The sequence below is a fragment of the Merops nubicus genome, unplaced genomic scaffold (genome assembly GCF_000691845.1).
Source record: "Merops nubicus isolate BGI_N331 unplaced genomic scaffold, ASM69184v1 scaffold21759, whole genome shotgun sequence".
NCBI classification, from domain to species: domain Eukaryota; kingdom Metazoa; phylum Chordata; class Aves; order Coraciiformes; family Meropidae; genus Merops; species Merops nubicus.
Genome location: NW_008633329.1, coordinates 850 through 14,102, shown reverse-complemented (window position 1 = coordinate 14,102; position 13,253 = coordinate 850). Strand labels below are relative to the sequence as shown.

Sequence of the window (13,253 nt, the reverse complement as noted above, 5' to 3'; positions counted from 1 at the left end):
TTCCTCTTGTCCTATTGCATGTTGCCCATATACGTCCTTGGCATGGAGTTTCTGCAGCATCTTTGCTCCTGTTTGAGTTACTTGATCAAAGTCTTGCCCTAGAGCGGGTCAGCACACGTTTCCTTTTCATCTGCTTGTGGTGCTGTGCTCTGAAACATTTCTCCTTTATGTGCATATATGTGACTCTTAATACAAACTTTTCTGTAGTTATTCCACAGATTTTGAAGTACACAGGAATTGGCTTGCCATCACTCACAACTTGCCCCTCTCTCAGTGGTACTATGAAGTAAGTATGTGTTTGGAGTTTTTTAACTGTGTATAAATTAGAGGTATTTTGGGTATGTCAGCTCCTGTGAACACTAGAGGAGCAAGGCTTATATCTGCAGAAAGTACACATGGTGGATACAGGTGGTTGGCAACTGTGTGCAGTGCTTCAGAATATTCCAGTCACGATTTGTTGGCCCTTCGTAGCATTTAGTTAAGAAGTGAGAGTTGTTTGGTGAAGCTGCTGTTACTTATGAAGGCAAAAGGGAGAAAAAAAGGCACATGGGTTGTTAGGAGGCTTTGTGACTCAAGAGCAAGCTGCATGGAAGTTTTAAATTGCTGCTCTCTGCTCTTGTTAACGATATGCGGTTGTTGTGCTAACAGCTGAGTCACAAAAACAGGTATATAAGGTTTGAAATCAATCACTCTGATGAAGTTTTGAGCCTTTGCTGGTGTGCTCCTAGCACACAGCAATGTTGATGTAGGTGAATCACCTTTAAGTCAATGATCGACTCATCCTAGATTTGGGTATTAAGCTATCTCCTTCAGTTCTGGGGTAATTACAGGCTCTAGTATTCCTCCCCATTGGCATCTGGGAACAGTGTATCCCAGAGTAAATGATTGGTGAGGCTCAGAACTTCCTGACAGGCTGATCCAATACTGTAAAACAAATTCCTGTGATGCCAGCGTGATCCCAGGGATAAATGCTCAAATGCCTTTCAGCAGCATAAAATAAGCAATTTGGAATGTGCATGCTGACAAATACACCCCGTTCCAACCTGCTCTTTTCCTCATTCCTCTTCTCCAGTTTCCACAGCCAAGGAGTTAACTGGTGGTGAGGGCATAACGATGGCCTTTATGGGAAAAGATAAAATACTGTTATTTAATTTTGATAAGGACTTATTAGAATTAAGACTTGTTGATTTAAGAATAAAAATAATCTTGAGACTAACAAGGCTGAATCTGCTGGTGGCTTCTCTAATGTAGACAGAGATTCACAGTGAGCTGGTTTATTGAGATTTTTTTAAAATATTGGCACTATTGCTGCAAGTTGATTAAGAACAGCCAGTTATATCCTGATTAGGTGCAGAAACACAAAGTGCTGTTTAATTTCGTTCTATTAATCAAAAGATACCCCATCCCTGTGCCAGTGCAGCAGAAGAGCAGCTCAAATCATGTTTAGCACCAAACAGCTGGCTACTTCTTCTGAAGTTTGTTAGCTAAAGACAGTAAAATACATCAGCTGAGTTGCTGTGATGAACCAGAGGAGCTATGTGGGAACTACGGTCCTGAAGGGCTGCAAAGAGCACGGATTTTGTTAGAGACTTTAATCTTATTTTGTCTTTAGGCAACTTCAGAATGGACCCTGGATTACCCACCGTTGTTTGCTTGGTTTGAGTATATGCTTTCGCACATTGCCAAGTACATTGACCCCAAGATGTTGGTCATCGAAAATCTGAATTACACCAGTCGTGCAACCATCTTCTTCCAAAGACTTTCTGTCATCTTTACAGATATCCTTTTCATATATGCAGTTCGTGAGTAAGTCTTGATGTTCTCATTTTAGGGACTGTGGGTACTCATTAATATATGGATCTAGAATAGCAACCAGTAATTATTTGTTCAAATAAGCTTGTAAATGCATGGAAATATCAAAGCTTTTTTAATCCATTCAAAGAGAAATTTGGAACATGCTACTAAACACAGGATAATTGTTGTTCGTGGAGATGTTACTGCTGTCCTCCTATTTGTACATGTTTACACGTTGCAGGTGGATTTTCTGTCACTGGGTGTGCTTTATAGATGTTACAGGACAGCTTGGGTGCACCCAACTGTTTTTTCCTCTTCCTTTTCTTATGACTGTTGTTATTGTAGAGAAGAGCATAAAGGAAACTTGTGATAAATTGCTGGTATCATCTCAGTATGCTAAGTCATTTCAGTGGTTTTGATATTCTTGATCATAATCTGGTTATTCCAAGTGTAATTTAACAGTATTAAGATTGTCTGCATACCCTGACTTTGTGAAGAAGTGTTTATCTAACACCTAAAGAATAGAGGGAGGAGATGTTTTGAGAATTATGTTGCCTACCTTAAGCTGTAAAGGTCTTACCTCACTTGATTCTGTCTGCTCAGAATCTGGGTGAAGTTCCCTCTTGCACTGGAGTGCTACCTAAGCTCCTTCATTTACTTTCTTTGTTTGAAACAGGCGAGCTTTTCAGTGTGACTTTTTTCCTTTTAATGTTTCCACTCAGATGCATGAGTGAGCTGACTTTCTTAAAATGGATCTGCTAACAGCAGTTTGGCATGAATCACAGAATGGTTTGGGTTGGAAGGGATCTGTCAATGTCATCCGGTCCAACCCCCCTGCAGGGAGCAGGGACATCTGCAACTAGAGAGGTTGCTCAGAGCCGCTGCCAACCTCCCCTGGAATGGTTCCAGGGATGGGGCAGTGACCACCTCTCTGGAAAACCTGGGCCAGGGGCTCACCACCTTCATGATAAAAAAATTTCCTTGTGTCTAGTCATCCACTACTTTTTACTATGATCTAACCTTGCCTTCAAAAATTATGTGGCCTATACGGCTTCACACTGAGAAGTAATGAGATCTTTTAAACCAATAGAATCATAGTGGTGCTGGTGGGGAGCCATGAAGAGGTTAATGTCCAGCTGAGGACCTTAAATACCATGTGGCACATTGTCTCTAGGCAGGGCAATACACTGGTCATTCATGAGAAGTTGGTAGCAGGTTATGACAACTGTATAGTTATTATTGAGCGTGGGACTTGAACCTGAGACATAACATAAGCTTTAGGACACGGAACATACTGCAGCTATTGAAATTTAAGATCCTTTGTTTAATAAACTTAATTCCTGACACTGTCTTGATTAGTTTAGCAAGAATTTTATTGTTGCCGTCCATTCTAATAAACGAGTTAACTTCAGCTTAAATGAGATGAGCTTTGGTGAGGCCTTGGCCCAGGCTTCCCAGGGAGGTGGTGGAGTCCCCAGCCCTGGAGGGTTCAAAAAAAACGTGTAGATGAGGCACTTGGGGACATGGTTTAGTGGTCATTGTAGTGTTGGGTTGATGGTTGGACTTGATGATCTTGGAGGTTATTTCCAACCATAATGATTCTGTGATTCTAAGTGCACTTCTCAACTCGCCAAAGCAACAATGTTTTTGTTGGCTGTTCCAGTCAAGACTTCTGTTTCTTCTGCTCATGTTCAGGTGCTGCAGATTGGTAAACGGAAAACGAGCTGCAAAGGATATCCTGGAAAAGCCACCATTTATTCTTGCTGTTCTGCTCTTGTGGAATTTTGGGTTGTTAATTGTGGATCGTATCCTTTTAAACTACTGTGAGTAATTTGTGCTTTGTTTTGTTGTTTGTTTGGTTGGTTTTTTAGCAACTTGTTACAGCATTTTGTGCAAACCCATGGATATTCTTCTTACTATCACAGCAAGTAACTGTGCTGTTTGTGTTTGTGGGTTAGTTGAATAACTTCATGTTTTCATTATAATAGTTATTTGGCAAAAAGGAAATTGTTTGCTTTTTGGTCTAATTCTCTAGAACTGCAGGTGGACCAGTCTGACAGCAGCATGCCTGTTCCTGCTGGCCGCTGTTCCTCTCTCTGCACACAGAAGTGTTAGCAGAGAGCTTCTTTTTCTGCTGGGTGTGGTTCTAGGTTTGTCCCGTGGCAAGGAAAACCTGCACGAGTGCTTATGTTCAGACTGTATCCAACTGGTTAATATTACATGAGAATTAGCATGGTGGTTTTTTAAATAGGATATAAAAAACACCTCCAGAAAATTCAGTTATGGTGAATCAGTCTTGAGACAAGTGCATTGATCTAGCTGAGGAGGGAACAGGGGGAAAACAACAGGAATTCTTTGATAGGAAGGACTACTTTTGTCTGTCCCCGACCTTATTTAAGTTGCCTGCTTAGAAGTAGACTGAGGGTTGCTGTCTCCATCCATTAACCAATGGGAGGCTGAACTAATATTTAAAATTCAAAAATTTTTGAGAACTAAGCCTTTATTTGTTCTCACTTAGATAAGTTGCATGGCAGATATGTGGTCGGATTGTTACGCTTCCCTTCATCAAGATAAAGTACCGGTATTAGTGGTCTTTGTGCTTAGGGATATGGTTAAGTAGTAACTTCTTGTTGAGGTGGAGTGAATTTAAGGTTACTTTCTTGATTTAAGTTCCGTTTTAATTTGAGCTTACTGTTTGTAAGTTTGAATTTTCCCCAGAAGACTGAGAGGAGTAAAGAAATCTTGCATTATTCCTTCCTTGACTCAAGTCCAGATATTCACTTCCAGTACAATGGCTTTCTGTTTGGGCTGATGCTTCTTTCTGTTGCCCGACTGTGTCAGGTAAACTTGAGCAGCTATTTTCTGTTGGTTGCCATGTGTATTTTAGCTGCATTACTTATCTTTGCTGTGCTGCTTTTATTGAAGGTGTTAGGAGGTGCTAAGGTGGATGTCTACTTATTTGTTGAGTTTGGGGGGAAAGAGAACTTGAAACTCCACATAATGGCTTGCTGGTGCTGCAGCATTGCCATTCCCTGTGAGAAAGCTACATTCTTCTAGACCTCAGCAACATGGCATGGTTTCCTGCTATCTTGTCTCCTGCCACGTCATCAGTCCTTAGAAAACCTACCTCTGAAGCTGTGGGGACAGGAGGCCTTTCCCAGTTTTCCGACCATCGTGTCACAGCTCCTCTGTACTTATTGTGCATAACACTGCTGAGCTTGTCATTTGAAGTAAATACTTTTTTCATTATGCCTATGGTGAATGTTCTGTCACCTTAGGAGTACAACAGGGGACCATTAAAAAGTTACTACAAAGGGGAGTACAAGTAGAGGAGCTCAGGGCTTGTTCTGCTTTTCTTCTAGAAAAGATATTTAGAAGGCGCTCTTCTTTTTGCTGTCCTTCTTCATTTCAAACATATCTACCTGTATGTGGCCCCAGCATATGGCATCTACTTGCTGCGATCCTATTGCTTTACTGCAAATAATGCAGGTAGGATGGATTTTTTCTCACTTTGGGGGGGATTGTGTTTATTAGAGGGGCCTCAGAAAAACACAAGACACTTGGATACCATCAGGGTGATATGTCTGTAGTTCAAACGAAAATTCTACTTGGGTAGCAGAGTTGGTAAGATCTTTAAAGGTCTTTGAAATTTCTTTATGTAAATTCATGTTTCTAGTGCATTCTTTACTTGGAAAAAAGAACATGAACAAACTGCAGGTGGCAGCTCAAAGCTGTAAGTGTTATTCCAGTTATGAAATTATTAGTTAGGACTCTGAAAACAGCTTCTGATACTCCTTGGGATTTCTCTCCACTCAGCACTGAAAAACATGTGATATTCCTCACATTAACCAGAGAAGTTGCTTCTCTTGACAGAGAAAGTACTGAAATCTGTTTGCTTCTTGTAGATGGATCCCTGAAGTGGAGAAGTTTCAGCTTGCTTCATGTAACTCTTCTGGGATTGATTGTCTGTCTTGTTTCTGCTCTTTCGTTGGGCCCCTTCATAGTATTGGTAATAACCCTTTTTCCCCTGTTGTTCCACTGAACTGTTAGAAAATGGTGTTATATACAAACCATGTCTCATCTAAAGAGGCCATTTCTTCCTGTTTCTGTAGGGCCAGCTGCCTCAAGTCATGTCTCGGCTTTTTCCTTTCAAGCGAGGCCTCTGCCATGCCTACTGGGCCCCTAACTTCTGGGCTTTGTACAATGCTGTGGATAAAGCACTAACAATTTTTGGTACAGTATCCTCCTAATCTTGCAATTTGGTGCCTATTTGCAGATGGAGCTTTCTGGATTTTAGTATTTCTTCCCTGTTTTAAATGCAGGTAGTAAATTACATTTCAAGATTGCCTTGTATCATCTGATTGTTTGTGCAGTTTAGTGCATCATACGTTTCCAGTGGTAGGTCAGAAGTCACTCTTACCTCTTTGTCTTTTTAAAAAGAAAAAGTTTGACTGTTTACCTAGTTCAGCTACTTCATTTTCTTTAACATTTATCAGTTAGTGCCTTTTTTTTTTATGTTTTGTTCATAGGTTTAAAGTGTAATTTGCTTGATCCCACAAAAATTCCTAAAGCCTCGATGACAGGAGGGCTGGTTCAAGAGTTTCAACACACAGTCCTCCCTTCTGTGACTCCACTGGCAACATTAATCTGTACTTTCATATCTATATTGGTAAGAACAATTAATGGGTTTTGGAGACTTGATGTATTTTGTCCCTAGTAGGTTTTATCTGATTAGTGTGCACTTCACGTGGTTTTTAATTCTAGGGCAACAAGTAGGTGTTCTTCTAAAAGAAAAAAAAAAAAGACCGATTATTAGGATTCATGTGGAATTAATAAATATATTAACTTAATTCTTGTATCTTTATTAAATTATTAAAATAATAAAATACTTTCTTCAAGTATGGCTAAAATTATGGCCCCTGTCAACCCTAGAATGGTTAAAAGATTGTTAAAAGCACAAACCACAGAGTGATCAAAATCACTCTGCATGCTGAGGTAGTAGTAAACTTTTGTGGCAAAAGGTAGTTGAACTAGGGTGTGAGCAGTGATACTGATGGGACTGTCTGGGCAGCTTATTGTGTTCCCAACAGAATGAGCTGCAGGTCAGAGCAGTGTTCTTCACGTGATGACCAAAGAATTGACAGTTCATTAAGTAATTACCTGGCTACATTTCACTCTGAGGAGCAATAAGCCTTTAACCGAGTAGTTGTTTCAACACCTTTATGTAGTAACATTACTAAAATCAGCTTAGTGGCTCAGATTCAACGACAGTTCTTGCAGCACAAATAACAGGGACTTGGCTGTGGTCCTTGTCTGCTTTTCCCCTCCTATTACACTGACAGAGTCCCTCAGGTTCTGCTTATACATCCAGACAGATATGGTTCCTCCACTGCTGCGTAATGCTTGTGCATTTACACAAGCATAACCTGTTGCAGTGCTGTTTATTAATATTGAAAAGAATCTCTTTGGACAATGGCTTGTGGTCAGGTTTGCCAAACTTTTCACTGAAGTCCTGTTTTTGCCTGTTGTTTCTAGCCCTCTGTTTTCTGTCTTTGGTTTAAACCTCAAGGGCCCCGAGGCTTTCTACAGTGCCTTGTTCTTTGTGCGCTGAGCTCCTTCGTGTTCGGCTGGCACGTGCATGAGAAAGCAATCCTCCTCGCTATTCTGCCGTTGAGGTGAGTGACTTTTGTACATAGCACTTGGCCAAACTGAACCTGCAACACCTTGCTGACAGATCCTCAAAGAGAATCCATTTGTTTTGAGTGTATTTCAGAAAAGGAACACGTTTATACAATGCCTTCAGCTGTAAAATTCTAGTGTGCTTCAAGTAAATTAATCTCGGGCCCAGTAAAAGGTGCCTTTGCAGTAAAATGTGCTGATGTAGGTACAGTGTATGTAGGAAACTGGTGTGGTGTTAAACAAACAAACGTGATCTTTTATGCCACACTAACAGTGGCTCATGCTTTACAATCCCTTGCATTGATGGAAGCTTTAAGCAGAGCTTTGTTGGGTGTAGCTGATTCCCGTACCAGCTCTGCGAGGCACAGCAAAGCTTTGTGCTAACTTACAGATGATCAGGAGAACAGAAGCATGTGGTGCTGGGATGAGTAAGCAGTTGCTTTTGGGAGTCTGACACGCTGGCCTGGGCGCTACATGTGCTCTTTTGTGTCTCTTTGAATGCTGAGTTGTATTAAGATGCACAGTATGACAGAAAATCAGTGTGTTTGGATTCAGGCATTTGATCTCTGTTAGAATAATGCAAAAAAAAACCCTCAAAACCCATGCTCACAAAAGAAAGGGGGTCAGCTTTAGCCTCTATGTGGACACACAGCTCCTAGGAAGTCATTTAGCTTACCCCTGAAGCGTCCTTTCCTTAGTGGCAGCTTGGGAACAGGCTTGATGAAACATTTCACCTGTGTAACTTGGTGGATGAAAGCAGGCTGATTTTGTAGGATCTTTTATGTCCCCCACTGTTACTAGAGCTTTTACGCAGTATGTTCATTGCACCCAAAAAGTCCCAAGACCTATTCATTATGTGTCTTGTGGCTTTGCCTTTCAAAGAGAAAAATTAATTGGCATGCCTGGTTTGAAGCATTTGATGTTGCTGCCATACTCATGGGATGATTTGGGTTGGAAGGGACCTTAAAGAGGATCTAGTTCCAACACTCCTGCTATGGGGAGGTTGCCAGACTCAAGTTTGGCAAGCATGCATAATTTAAGTTCTTTTTTTTCTCTCTGAGAACAGGTAAGTTTAAAGATCTACTTTGTCAGGGACAAATGTAAAAAAGATTGAGCCAGGCAGCTCAAGCTTTGAGTGCTGTGATTCATATTTAAAACTTTATTGCTTAGATTGTTCAGAAGCAAACTGAGGAAAGGGACTTCCTGCATTGTGTTGGACAAGAACAGCTTCTACCCATAAGAGGCACTAAGGCCTTTTGGTAGAAGTGAGGCTCTAGTTCATCAGCTTTCTACAGACTGCTCAGAAGTTTAAACTCTTGAAGTGGGAATTGTGAGAGGGAGGGAATTAACTCTGGAGAAAACTAAAGGAAAGAGGAAAAAGTAGGGATGACAATGTTGGCAGTCAGCTGGCAAAGGAAAAAGGAATGTCTGTAGAAAACTTCAGGCCTTTCTGATATTTTTTGTTCAGTGGGTGGGTGGTTTTCTGGGGGAGGGCTTCCTGGCTGATCTTTCTCCTGCATTTTTATCTCAGAGGCCACATAGTTGGAAGCTGGAGACTCCATCACAGGTCCTGTGTTTGGAGGGACTGGGGTACTTAAAAGCTGTATTGGACCTGTTCTTACATTTCTTGTAAATTGGGTAGTGTTTTACTGAAATTAAGGTTCATCTCTAAAAGACAAAAGCATAACAAAATTCTTGTCACTTCTAGCTTGTTGTCTGTTCAGAGAGCAAAGGATGCTGGCATCTACTTGATTCTGACAACCACAGGGCATTTCTCACTGTTTCCATTGTTGTATACACCACCAGGTAAAGTGTTTTCCCACTTTGTGCTTTCATCTTACTGCTTTGGGGGTTGTGGGGTTTTCTTTGTTTGTGGGGTTTTTTTCCCCAGAGATGGTGCCAGGTAATGGGTTTCATTTATTTTATGTAATAAGTTGTTGCAGGAGTCTGTATGTCAGCCTTTTCCCATAAATACAAACTAGTGAAAAGAAAGGTTGATTTAAAATGCTGTTGAAGACCCATAGGCTTTAAGGTGAATTAAAAAAGGGAAATGGTCATAGTCAATATTTATCACTTATTCTGCCACAGTTCTAGAAACTTCCCCGTTTATTATTTTTGCTTCACATGGTTATGTTAGAGGCAGTTTGAAACCACAAACCTGTCAGGCTGTTTTCCAGCTGACTGCTCCTTCATGCTGTCAGTGATGTGCTTAAATTAAAACAGCATGGAGCAACATCAGTTACTTCAGTATGTAAAGGGAGAGATTTGTCTTTGTGACCAAAAGCTGTTTTCCCCTCTCTCTCCTTCCTCCTCTTTCTTCCTTCCCTTTTTACTAAAGGCATTGGCTTTAGTAATTATCTATGCTTACTCTTGTGTCCTAAGCTATAAAACATTTAGTTCTGTTTGGGGAAGATAATTAAGCTGGACAATGCAAATGTAATACTGCAATTTATATGGCAGAAGGTTTTCTTGATTAATTTGGAAAGTATGTTGTGTTCCTTGTTTCAGAACTTCCAATTAAGATCCTGCTTATGCTGCTGTTTACTGTTTACAGCTTCTCTTCATTGAAGTCTCTATTCAGGTAATGAAACAAACTTGTTCCCAATGCCAAGAACAAAACTGTTTCTTCTGTCACTGCAAACAGCATTGTCTGAAGGAGTGAACAGCACAGACAAGTGATGCTGAAGTACCAAATTGAAGTGTTTCTAGTCCAGAGATGCTGCTGCCTCTCCTCTCTTCTCAGGAGGCAAGGCTTAGGATTATTACAGCACATCCTTGTGTTTGAATTAGGACAGCTGCCCAGTTAGTCCCAGCAAGCTGTGAATCCCTCCTCTGTATTTGGGTGAGGATTTATATACGGATTGATTCTTACTCACCTGACCCAAGATCATAGAATGGTTTGGGTTTGAAAGGAGCCTTAAAGGTCACCTAGTCAGACCTCAAAAAGATAGCATTTATCCTTATAACCCCTGTAGTTTCCACTTCCTGTTTCTCAAGCTTTTTGTGGCAAAACCAAGCTGTAATGAAGGATGTTGGAAATGCTATAAACCTGTATTCACTACTTGAGTCAGCTGCTTTTAGCAGGTGTTCCTCTATCAACAGGACTGCTTTTTTTTCCACTTCGTATTCCAGGATTCAATCATACTGACTTAAGAACTAAAGAGAGACGTTCTGTCTCTCACTGAAAACCTCTGTAAGAGCTTTGGTTTTGTCTAAAGATGGAGCTTTTGCAAGTCTCTTGTTCCTGACTAGCCAAAACAAACCTAATTGCCTCCAGAAAAACATGAACTCCCCTGTAAACTACCTGCAGGCAAAACCCTATTGCTGATGTCCTTTGTGAGAGAGATTGACTCCTTGTAGGTCCTACAGAAAGCTTGTTGAAGGGGAGGAGGAGGAATCTGACGTTTCCAGTCAGAAAACTTTGGTGGACACGTGTGTGTACAGAGGTCTCTATTCAGCTGTCAGGAGAAGCAGCTGCTGAGATTTCCACTTAGATGCCATCATGGCATCATGGGGCTTGGTGTAAAAGCCAAGTGAGATGGAAGTTCACTGTATTCTTTCTCATCACACAGTTTTTTTCCTACTGAATCTTTAAGTTGTTATTTAAAGCCTTCTTGTGAACTAAGGGGCATATTCTTTGCACTGGTCACCAGCGATAGCTGCAAAGCAGAACAGTTATTTTCAGTTAACATCGCACATTTTAACCCTGTCTTTTTCTTTAATTTCCCTGACAGGAGAGAGAGGCCTCTCCTTAACTGGCTTGAAACAATCTACCTCATCCAACTAGTGCCTTTGGAAATCTTCTGTGAAATTGTATTTCCTCTGACCCCCTGGAAACAGAACTTCCCTTTTGTCCCCCTGTTGCTGACCTCTGTGTACTGTGCTGTGGGTGTCACCTACGCGTGGCTGAAGCTCTACGTCTCGGTCTTGACCGAGAGAATTGCTGTTCGACAGAAGGCCGAGTGAAGTGCTGGGACCAGCCCTGGGTTACCCCGGGAGGGAATTATCCGGCACGGTGAGGGGGACACAGCTCTTGATCAGACAGAGCGTACATGTACCGTCACCACCAGAGGAGTTCTCCTTCCAACACTCCTACACTGCCCAACGAGGATACCTCTCACAGAAGCACTCATCACAGTGACGTGGGGCATGGTCAGATGCTGCTTGACGTGGATCAACTGTGAAGGTTATCGAGGGCCAGACTTGTGTCCTGAGGAAAAACCTGCCCAGCTTTCCCATTGCTGTTTGTATTTGAATAAAAATGGCTGTGGCAAATTACCAGGGATTGTTGCTGTGCAGCATTGTAACTGCTTTCTGTGGAACATGTACATTAAAAACTTGATACTTTTTGTTTGAGCATTTCTTGTGGATTTTTTCAGTTCTGTCAGCCCTACTTTGAGAGACACTCACACTAGTGTCTAAATAGAAACTTGTCCAGAGGTGCTCTGTCAAGGTCTTGAACACCCAAAACTCAAGTTTGAATTACCTGCCCTTTGATCTTCTTGTTTCACAGATTCTTTGCGAAGAGATTTTAATACTCGTTGCATTTTTGTAGACCAAGAGCTCTGAAGTAAGGAGGCTTCTTTAAACACAAATGTATCAGATAACATGGCTAGATAATAATTATTTGCAGAAGACCACATGTCCACAGTTCCACCCTGAGGAAGAGGTGTAGCGTGTTCTACACCTACCCTTACAGAGATGTCAGTCACTTACAGCTTGGTGCACTTCATCATTGTACTTTTTAAAGCCCTACATAACTGTCTCTGAATTACTTTTCTGTGGAAACCTGAGCTCTGGTTTGGACCCCAGCACTGACACATGAAACTGTCAGGGGGCAAAGGATGAACTGTGTTTTTTCCAGTAGTTCTTGAATTTTTCTACATTAGTTGAAGAACATGACCCTCAAGGGTCAGGGCAGGGTTGGGATCTTGATGTTTTGACTATTTTGGATGTTAAAGAGTGGATGGGCAGCAGAGTAGGTGCTGCATCCATTTGTAACCAAATAGCTTGTATTTGTAACCAAGGAGCTGAAACTTCTCACAGCCAGTAAGCTCATTTTTGGACTTTTTCACGTCATTACTTTCTTAGGGTTCTTGCTTTTTTTTTTAACTCTTAACTACTCTGCCATGTTCTTGTTGGCTGCTGTGACTGCCAACAGTGCCTTGGTGCTGCTACCACTTGTTTTCTACCTTCAGTCGAAGCCACGAAGCTCTGGGCAGGATAAGGCATCAACAATGCTCATGTTTATCTGTCTATAGGTGCCATCCTGCACAGGGGCATGGTAGTATTCCCCAAAAAAAAGATCCCTGGCTCTCGAAAGGGATCTGGATGGCCTGGATTGATGGGCCAAGGCAAATGATAGGAGATCCAACAAGGCCAACAGCCAGGTCCTGCACTTGGGTCACAACAACCCACTGCAATGTTCCAGGCTGGGAGAAAAGTGGTTGGAAACTGCCTCATGGAAAAGGATCTGGAGGGGCTGATCAACAGCTGGCCATGAAGACCACCAGTATCCTGGCTTGGATCAGAAATAGTGTGGCCATCAGGACTAGGGCAGGGACTGTCCCCCTGAACTTGGCACTGGGGAGTCTGCACCTTGAGTACTGGGTTCAGTTTTGGGCTCCTCACTCCAAGAAGGACCTTTAGGGGCTGGAGCATGTCCAAAGAAGGGCAACAAAGCTGATGAAGTGTCTGGAGGACAAATGAGGAGCAATGGAGGGACCTAAGGTTGTTTAGGCTGGAGAAAAGGATGCTCAAGAGAGGCTGAGTTGTCACTC

At 41.8% G+C, this 13,253-nt stretch overlaps 1 protein-coding gene across 1 annotated transcript; it reads left to right on the top strand.

The window, feature by feature from the left end:
- Window positions 1–207: 207 nt before the first annotated feature.
- ALG8 (ALG8, alpha-1,3-glucosyltransferase) lies at window positions 208–11,439 on the top strand (the record flags this gene model as incomplete). The annotated part of the gene is made up of 12 exons (XM_008948228.1): window positions 208–286; window positions 1,613–1,806; window positions 3,490–3,599; window positions 4,568–4,635; window positions 5,157–5,283; window positions 5,700–5,803; window positions 5,907–6,027; window positions 6,324–6,463; window positions 7,330–7,469; window positions 9,182–9,279; window positions 9,982–10,054; window positions 11,208–11,439. Coding segments are annotated over 12 exons (1,486 nt in total), but the record flags the coding sequence as incomplete, so codon positions are not given.
- Window positions 11,440–13,253: the final 1,814 nt, after the last annotated feature.